The following is a 10,000-nucleotide window of genomic DNA, read 5'->3' as shown; positions in this document are numbered from 1 at the left end:
GCTCGGAGCGTGTGTCCGAATACAGTGCACCTTTCTGGGCCACAGCAGGTGGCTCCTCCCCCTCTATACTGTGGTTCTCCTGGTAGCAGTGATGTCATATTTCATTAGGACTAATCAACAAATCCTCATTAGTTCCTGTCCTTCTCACCTCCGGGTGTGCACTAACTACACTTACATCGATTTTAAAAACTAAAGTTATCGGTACCATGTTGGTCTTGAGAAGCAGAAAGTTATTGTTATCGGTTTGAAAACACTGATATCGTGTATCTCTAATAATAAGTACATCAAATGAAATATTCATGACTGGCTGCAGATGATCTGCATCAAATACAACACCGGTTGTTGAAATGCACGTCAAGGAAGGTGGTGTTGCTTTTCCAGGCCTCTGATTGGCCACAATGCGCATGATAGCCGGTGAACGTGTTTTTAGCCACAACCTGCGCTGCTGATGGGGGTGTCATACAACTTTATGTCAAAAAATCCCTTGAAATGCTGCAGCCACCCCGACCAGTGTGCCCATGCATGGCAGCCTTGCAGTGGTGTTTTTTGGCCGCGTGGCGTGACCCTTCTTCCCCGTCTTCCCCTCCACTGTCTGCGTTTGCGTGCAGCTCATTGACTTTTCAGCCTCCAAAACACATTTCCGTCCAGCCACTCTGCCGACTGTCGTCACGGCTCAAAGCTCCCAGTTATTGATCAGCATCTATTTGAAGATGGTGGAGTGGGGCTGCCCCCCCCCCTTTTAAAATATTACTGGAGTCATTAGCAGCCGAAGCGTGCTCTCCTGGCATCACTCAGCAAACATTTTGCTAGGATCGGATTCCAAACCACACTCCATATTTCATAATGCTTATTTTTGTTGTTGTTTTCGCAGCCACCACATCTCCACGCAGCGAGGCCACATGTCAATGGCCAAAGTGTGTCTGAGCCGGAAACGGAGAGCCCCTCTCAGGTTTTACCTCGCCGGTAAGTGACCTCGCTGCGGCGGTGGAATTTAGGGGGGCGCTTTAGTTTTTTGGGACTTGGGGTGGGGGTTGTGGGAGAAGGGGAAGTGAAAGAGCTCCATTCTTTGGAGCAGGTTCAGAGCTGGGCCAAGCTGAGGATGATGGATTGGGCCCTCTCTGGCCTCCAGCTGCTTTTTGGGGGTAATAAGTGGAGTTGAAGGCATGCAGAGTACACAAGTTTGGCCAGAAAGAAACACCTATGGAGGAGCATCTGGGAAATCGATTTGGGAGGAAAAGTGCGATCTTAACTGCTGGACAGAAGACAAGGGTTTTTTGCTTCTCCCCCAGAAAAAGTGTCTTCTTGCCAGGCCTTTGACACAGAAAGGAGACGTTGGCGTCTGTCATGCATCAGTCCACATTCACCCTGGGGGAATATCTGAGGAGGCAGGAGGACGGGACACCCTTGGCTTGTCTCTTTCATGTCTCAGCTTCCTCCTGGACGGGACAAGTTAAGGCGCTAAACTCTCCCCGTGTCTGGCGTGTGGGCGGGACGGATGCGCGTTAGGATAAAGCAATTAGCAACGACCATTTCAAGGCTCAACCACTTGACACATCAGAAGCGGGACGGGCGGGAGGAGCAGTAAAAGCGCTCGGTGGTCGTGTCCTTTCGGTGTAAATCGCCACATTTTGCCTGCCCGCAACGCTGATGGTTTTCATATGGGGGCTGTAAGTGCTTTTCGCTGGCGGCTTAAGTGTGCACATATGTGAGCAAGGCCTGTAGGAGTGGGGGGGGGGGGGGGGGGGGGGCCACAGCGAGGGGGGGTGTGCTCGCGCATACATGCAGGTATGAATTTCCGCTGGCGGACAGATCCTGAGTTAACGCTGTTGTTACATGTGCTGGGATGGTCCCACCCACCCCTCCCTCTGTGCTGAGGCTCAGAAAGCTGTCAGGAAGACAATTGATGGCACCTCTAAATCCTACATCTTTATTTGCGTCAGACGCTATTCCCCTTAGAAATATTCCGTCCGGAGCGAATAGGACACCAAATCCCCTTCCTGTGTTTTTATTCTTCATTTCTTTTCTTGTTTTCGCCTCCCCCAGTGCCAATAATAGAATTAGATTCACGTGTGCGACTGTACACTTGATTTATCTGCACGCCCTCGTCGTTTGTCTCCAGAAGAAGGCGCGAAAGCGAAATAGGCGGACGCGACGTGTGAAGTGGATTTCAGTCACCTGGAATCTGCGCATGTCTCGTGGGTTCCCTGCATTCTTCAGACAGTTCTGGTTGCACTTGAGGAAGAACTTTAGGAAGAATCTGGAAGAGAGGACACAAAAAGGAGGAAAATGCATGAGGTGTGTCACATTTGTATGACGTACAGCGCTAGAGGTTCATTACAGTACGCTTCCAGTACGGAACACTTCAGTTGAACCCAGGATGTGGTGGTTTGGGGTTTCTTCCCCCCCACAACTTATTCAAATTTGCATTGGTTTTTGATCACCCGGTCCAGCGTGACAGAAGAAGGAAGGGGCGAGCTTTCAACGGAACACGTGCGGCGGATCCCCGCATGCTCGCACATTTGTGGTCAAACTGTTTTTTCCTCCGAAAGGAGGCCCTTTTCCACAGAAAACGCATCTCATTCACCGTAAGCACATAATGATTTGCTAATTGGAGCGTAATCGTGACTCATTGATTCTCGTGTGAGTAGCCATGTATGCCACCAAGTCCACACGCCCATCCCTGGTCTTTATGCTTCACTGATTTTGGCACAGATTGTTTGGCGGTCCTTGAACGCACCATACTTGCATGAGCCAAAGCTGAAGCGAAACTTCTCTCCAACCTTTTCCGACGCTGCCACCCAGCCTTCATCTCACATTATCATTCATCAGAGGTGAGTAGTTCAACATTTGACACTTTCATAAGCGCTTAAACCTGCGTTGTGTTGCGAGTGAACGATGGCGGGTGGGTTTGGAGGGGGGAGCAAGCCTTGTGTCAGTTACTCGTGTTTTTTCGACAGGGGTGTGTTAGTAACGGTATTGTTCGTTGACGATCATTCTAAGTGTAACGGATGTACGTGTACGTTGGTAACACCTCACTCCCTCGGCCTTAAGAGCTGCACTGAATGTTGGGTCGACAGCCCGGGCATTTGGCCGAACGGTCAACGCTCTCGTCTCCCATTCCGAAGGTCCTGTGTCGGAGTCCCGGTGCGGGCACTGTGAAGCAGGCGGGTTACGTGAGGCGCAGACTTTAGGAATGTTACTGCCCGGCGATAGTCACGTGTCTGCTCTGTCGACAGTTTTGGCTAGCCGTAATGCTAAGGAGAAGCCAGAGCTTGCAAAGCCTTTTCCATCGTTAACGGACAAACAGGATAAGAAGAAAGCAGTGTGCCGCCATCGCTCGGTAAAGAACCCCAACTACAAACATTTCACTGCGATGCAGTAAACTCAACCACAATAGTCGACATTCTGTGGCAAACCCGAGCTTTATTATATTTGTGAAGGCGCCTTTTTAACACAGGTGGTGTATTCCATCTCATTAAGTTAGCTAACACACTGCAAAGTGAGTCAATCACAGCCGTCCACAGCATCCATTCAAATCGATCCTTTATTTATCCCCTCAAAACCAAGCCCATCAGTCTCTTTGTCATCGCCTCACCTGAGTTCACGGGTCCTTCCCGACACCCATCTGCCGCTAACATACAGAAAGTCACTTGATATTCCGCCCGCCTCTTTAATCCCAGGACACCCCTGTGCAATTAAAGTTCTCCTGTTCAATAGGGAAGCAAATGAGGCCCACCTGTGACCAGGTCTTGTTTGAAGAGCATCAGGGATAAAGGACCTAACAAGGTGAGAGCGCGCCACAAAACTTATAGTCCTGTCAGGCAATTAGGCGGACACTCCTGGGACCGCCGTATGCCACACACACACACACACGCACACACACACGCACACGCACACAAACACACACGCAGATGCACGCGTGACGCATGCACACACACCCGTGCACTTGTGGGTGGGTGAGGCAATTACGCCACAAATTACAACCTGGCTAATCGTCTCTGAACAAATGTCACGTCTGAGTGAGATCTGGGCCGGGCTGGTTTGTTAGCTCACTCGGATTTCTCAAGAATTTATTGATAAAGCCTCTCGCCGCACCTCAGATCGGGACCGGGGACCGTTAGGGATGTTACACGACGGAACAAACAGCAGCGTGCGGCCGCAGTGTCGTGACTGAAATGCCAAGATGTCTGCTTTGCCCCTCGTGTTGCGTTGGCATCACAACGCTGTGGCTTCCATCGTTTCTGCGGGCGGCTCGTCGGATGACCATAAATTGCAGCGTGGACCGCTTCATTCGGCTTGCGCAGCCTGAGAGACGACAACGCTTAAGACTTCTGGTTTTGGCCCGCCAGGCCATAAATCAGACTCCGGAATGGCCCTTCTAACCCCGGCTGCATTAACGCATGGCGCGCTCATTTAGAAGCGCTCCACGATAGACTCCTGTACCTCGGAGTCGCCGGGCGGGGGGGAGAGGTGAGGTGAGAAAATATTTTCCCAAGGAGCTGCGGCTCGGACATCAATAGACGAGGTTTTAACCCGTGCCAGGATGCTGATTGCCTGTCGGCGTGTGGCGAGGCCATAAAGAAGCCGACTTGTCATTAGGGCATTTCACTTGATTGTGTTGACCGTGTTTGGGGTTGCATCTGTTGGCTGATCATCAAAATGACCATTATGTACTCTAATTCCCTGACCCTGGTTTTATTTCCCCAAAGAGTCATAATGTAGAGCAGCAGACATCTGCGGAAAGCAGACCTGAAATACGACTTTTATTTGTCTGTCGCCTCTCGTACAGATTGGGAGTGTGCGTTTGCGCGTTTGGGCACAATTTATGTGGGAGCCGGAGATGGAATACATTTGCCAAACAATGCATCGACTTCATAAAACAAACACATTGCTCGCAGAGTTGGACTTTTCGGGTCTACTTGTTTTCTTTTTCTTTTTGCACCGCACCGCGTTGCAAAAGTAACAAAGCAATAAAGGCGGAGAAATTGTGCACGCGCCCGCTCATAAAGCGCCTCCTTTATGTTTACTGTTATGAAGGCAATTAAGCTCAATTCCGCCGCTAAAAAGATAAGCTTAATTTTCATCGTCCACCGCAGCGCCAGTCCTATAGCATCCATTATGTTGGAGTTGGTTAAGATTCTCCGTGAGCGCGGCGCAAATTGGTCCTCGGTGGAAAGGAGAGCAATTAAGACCGGGGCCCGTCTCGCTCCCTCTCTTTTACTTCTTAAATATCTACAGAAGTTTGTGCTCGTGTTTTGGCACGCACGGAGACAAAAGGAGCTTGTTTAATTGTTTTTTAATGGGATATCAAGTCGTCGCTGCCATTAGATGTTGGCAATGGAGGGCAAAGGGGGATAGAGAGAAAGAATGAACTGCAATTAGGTTTGATTAAAGCTATCCTTCTCAATAATCAGCTGTTCTGACAGGACAGGGGGGCCCTGGTGGCCGCCGAGATGGAGGAAGGTGTTGAGTGATATTAAGGCCAATGAAGGGGATATTAACATGGCTAATTAAAGCTCTTCCAAAGCCGGCAGAGGAGGCTCTCAGCGGACCGCGCTGGATGAAATAATCGGCTGAGGCAGCTATCAGTTGGAGGTGAGGGAGAGAAGTGCGGGAAGGGGCGGGGTGCTGTCCATCGGAGAAAAGCGGGGGGGTGTAGGATAGACAAAGCTCTGCTAGTACACTTCATTTGGTGAACGCCATCGACCACGGCGAACAGCGACGGGTCTTGGTCCGCCTGCAAGCAAACTCTGGTGCGCGCTCAAATGCTAAAACGCTACGTGGACCCAAAACACAGACCAGCGTTCCAATGACAGCAAACACCCGAGGCACTGAATGGATCGCAACTGGACTGTTCGGGTCGTCTTACAAGACGTTTCGCCTCTTGTCGGTTCATGTTCAAAGACTGGGTAGGGCGGCTCCGGTATGACTAGATAGGACAGCACTAGTCTCGTGCGGAACTGACAAATATGTCAGCGAAAATGGCTAACAGGTCCGTCAAACAAGCTCACACGTTTGACCCCGACGACAAGAAACGTCGGCGTCCCAAAAACTGCTGTAAAAATATCAAAGTACGTCACCCTGAAATACACGTACTGTAATACACATGAATTCCATCTATTACACACATGCAGTCATCACTTCAAACATCGCTCGCTCTATCGCGGTTTCTCAACAATGTTTTCATGAATCAATCATTGCTGTTTTGTGGCCGATGACGTATTGTTAGCACAAACAACATATGCCGAGATACGCTGGCTAAATGCACCAACATACGAATATTAAAACCATTAAAACCACCACTGAATGTAGTGTTCCACGTTGGTCACTAGGTGTCAGTAATTGTTTGGTGAGACAAGCACCAGACTGCTTTTATTGCAGGTTTCAATGATCTCACAACAGGCACAATAACAGTAACATCAGAAGGATAATAACGGGGGTTACTAAGTCAAAAGTCAACTCTGAACCCCCAACGTCACTTCCTGTCCGCCACCCATTCTGCTCCCCTAGGAGGTCTTCAATGGTGTCTACGATATTACTTCGTGTTACTTCGTGTCTAGAGGGCTCTAATAATGTTAAAAAGCGCTTTTACAGCTTTTCTCTGCTCAAACTATAAAAATATTTCCTGAATAAAGAAGGGATCCTGCTTTCCCGCGTCACGGAGCCAATTAACCGCAATAACCGAGCAATTACTGTGTGTATTTTTACTCCTGCAGAAATGTTGCTGCATGCTTTGAATGGGGTAATGTAGCACCATCTGGTGGACAAATAGGAGCATTTTCAATGAAAAGCCAGTATAGTCCAAATGGAAATGTTGCACTAGCTTATTTTAAGATAAACATGGGACCAAAAATGGCATTTTTTGGTTTTCAATGGGACATTTTTGGTCACGAGGAACAAATGTTTTGGGTATTTGTATATTATTTGGTGCATTGTTTAAACATGAATATCCTCTGGTAAATGTCACCCCCGTGTAAATGAATTCAAATGAGAATTAAAAACAGAATGGCACCAAATGTTCCCTGTAAAAGTACATTTTAGAAGCTTTTTGTGAAATCGCACCTGGTAAAAATAGCAGAATATGAAAATAGTAGCAAAGTATCTTTTTTTTTTTAGGTTTTTGGTCTTGAACGCAGCCTAAGACAAAGACTTCCACGCAGACATCAAGCCTCTCCGCCCGAGCAAAGGAAGAGCTGCCATCAGCTTTTATGTCTTGACTGCCAGTCACGCCGCCCCGCAAATCAACATTAGAACAATCCTGCCCGTGCGCCTCAGTCTGTGGCAATTAATGCGTCTGTGCCGTCGTACCTCCATGCTCGCCCGCTGCCGAAGCTACTAATCATGCCATAATGATTTCTCTCCCTCTGGTCAAAGGGGAAATAGATTGTCTCTTTAGTAATGCAGCAGGCTCGGCGCCTTCCACTCCCTGGCTTCACACGCCAGCCGGTAATTGAGGAGAAAAAGGCCGACTTTGGCACTTTGACTGATTTGAGGGCTGCTAGACCCTCTTATCTTTACTCTGATCATTTTAGGCTGACACTCAAAGGAAGACCCATCGCCCTAATTCTAGCTCGCCCTCTCCTATCATCAAACACACACCAAAAAAAGCGAGGGAGAGAGTGGGGAAAAACAAACAGACGAGGTGATGAGGGCTTCCTCTCATTTCAATGTCCAACTTAATTGCCGGGTCGATGTCACTCATGCATAAATGTCCGCCTCTTTGATTTGATGACGAGGGCAAATAAAGATAATGTAAGGAAGACGTTTAAAAAAAACCCCAAAGTATCATTCTCCCCCAGAAAGAGAACACAATACGCCGACAGATGGGCCAAGTATCCATAGCAGTCAGCTATTGACAAGGCTAAGCTCCCGCCACTAATGACTAGCATGCAGTGTCCACAGCCGGCAGCCATGACAGTGAGGTCATCCGTTGCAGGCTGGTGGAGTATCGATCACCGGGCCCCGCCCCGGTCCCAGCTGCCTCCCAGACTCAATGGGCCCCTGTTACAGGAGGAACAGCTCCCCGACACCGCGCTACAATCTGCTGACACCGGATCTCCGCGCTGAGATAGTTGCGTGTGGGTCAATAGCGTATCGGATTTCCAAAACGCCGGGGTCTTAATGTCAAGCCTTGCTTACCTACTGCTCCGTTATTAGGCACTCCACTGAACTGCATTCAGATCCTTGTTGTGACAAGGAAGAGAAAGAACTGGAGACACTTGGAGATCTTAATCTATGCAGCCGAGTGGGCTTGAAAGAGCCTGGGAGGCCGGGTCGGGTCGGGCCGGGCCTCCGTTTGCGTCCGACGCCGCCTCCTGTTTTTCTCGCCGTGGCCCGAGCGAACCGCAGCACATTAACAATATTTGCTCTACCTCGCGTACAAGCGCCCGGGGAGCGAGCCCCCGAGCAGATCCTATCGCTTCTTTATCAGCGAACAAGCGCCTCGCTGTCCCACCTTATTGGCTTTGGGAGATTAACCCTTTCCGCGTCGGAGGCGTGAGAATTTATTGGCTCGCTGTTGTCACTTTATTTTGTTGTTTCATACTTTTTTCAGTGCTGCGTGCGCTGAGGGGGTGTCACAAATAATTGATGCGCTTCCTGCTCGCCCTGTAGATGTAGCTGTGTCCCTCCATTCATCCCTCTTTACCCCCGCCTCCGCCATCCCCCCCTTTTCCTCTCTAATGGGCAGAGTGGCATTGACATTATTTCACTTGAGGATCCCTCATTCTGTCAATCCCTCTTCATTTACTCCGTGGCTGCAGGACTCATTACGGGAGCGCCTCTCTCTCTCGTCTACTTTCACTCATCCTTCTCACCTCCCGTTTCCGTCTCTCTCTGGACGCTGTTAGTCTCTTACTTAAGAGAATGGCTCGTCTTCACAATCGGCTGCACGTCAAGGCCCCGCTCCTCGCAGGCTTCAGCGCAGGTTTACTGTCACCGATGAAACAAAAGGCTGCTGCTAAATATCCATCACGGGCCAACGCCGGACTCGGGCTTCTTCGCCGTTTTGGGTGTGTGTGTGTGTGTGTGTGTGTTTTTCCTGGCGCACCACACACTGCATGTTTTAGCCCCGAGCTCTCTCCCGATCCCCCCGCATGGAGATGCTACTGAGGCTGTGTACTGTTGCACGCTGCTCTTTGTTTTACTCGGCTTCTCTTTACGCCACCGCTTTGAACACAATGTAATGGGACAAAGAAACATCAATAATTCTGCACGATTCAGTCTCTCGTAGTAGGAGTGTGGGGGGGGGATCCTCCGCGGCCGTTGATACAACATAATATTCAGGAATGTTGTTAAAATATTGATGCACAAATAGCGCACGATGATGGGGGAAAGTAACAAGATCAGCTGTCTGACCTCCACCGAGGCTGATGCATCGCGTTTCATGCAACGTTCACGGACATAACAGAATCCTACTTAGGTTAGCAGCCCTCTATAGCGCTTTTATATATTCCTTTTTATATATTCCTGCAATGAAAACATGCACAAACATGTCACAGGTGGGGTAGATATTAGGGAGGGGACAAAATATCTGCTGCATAAAACCTTTTAAAATAAGAGTGTGTCCGCCTGCGAGGATTTATGACATATTAGGAGAGAAATATGATTGTTTTAAATTACGCATACTAGACGTTATGTATGTATTCCTTTTTAATGTTTAAACTGCAAAAAGATGGAATGTGTTTTCCAACATTAAAAAAATATCCAAGTATGGGGCAAATTTACACATCAATTATTTGATTTCAACATTTTCTTTCTACGCTTAGTGGACACAAAAAAATTTAGTTTTTTTTTTTGCCAACTTAAAAAAAAAATTATAGAATATTGTATCTAGTAGTAAATGATCGATCAATTGTCTTTTCTTTTTTTTTTTACAGTTTTTCCAAAAGATGGAGATTTGTTTTGTCAACATTGAAAAATGAATCGATTACATTTTATCAACTGTAGTGACAAAATCAATTGGGATTTTATTTTAATATACATTTAACTTTTTTCCATG

At 48.3% G+C, this 10,000-nt stretch overlaps 1 protein-coding gene across 4 annotated transcripts in view; it reads right to left on the bottom strand.

Annotated features, from left to right (window-relative positions):
* LOC129193587 (transcription factor COE3) overlaps nucleotides 1–10,000 on the bottom strand; it is a 105,160-nt gene that overhangs the window by 38,943 nt on the left and 56,217 nt on the right. For all 4 annotated transcript variants that reach the window (XM_054797818.1, XM_054797819.1, XM_054797821.1 and 1 more), the window contains exon 8: nucleotides 2,176–2,257. In XM_054797818.1, coding sequence (XP_054653793.1) covers nucleotides 2,176–2,257 — 82 coding nt within the window. The remainder of the gene's footprint in view (nucleotides 1–2,175; nucleotides 2,258–10,000) is intronic.

This window comes from Dunckerocampus dactyliophorus, chromosome 14 (genome assembly GCF_027744805.1).
Source record: "Dunckerocampus dactyliophorus isolate RoL2022-P2 chromosome 14, RoL_Ddac_1.1, whole genome shotgun sequence".
NCBI lineage: Eukaryota > Metazoa > Chordata > Actinopteri > Syngnathiformes > Syngnathidae > Dunckerocampus > Dunckerocampus dactyliophorus.
This window is presented reverse-complemented; position numbering and strand designations above follow the sequence as displayed.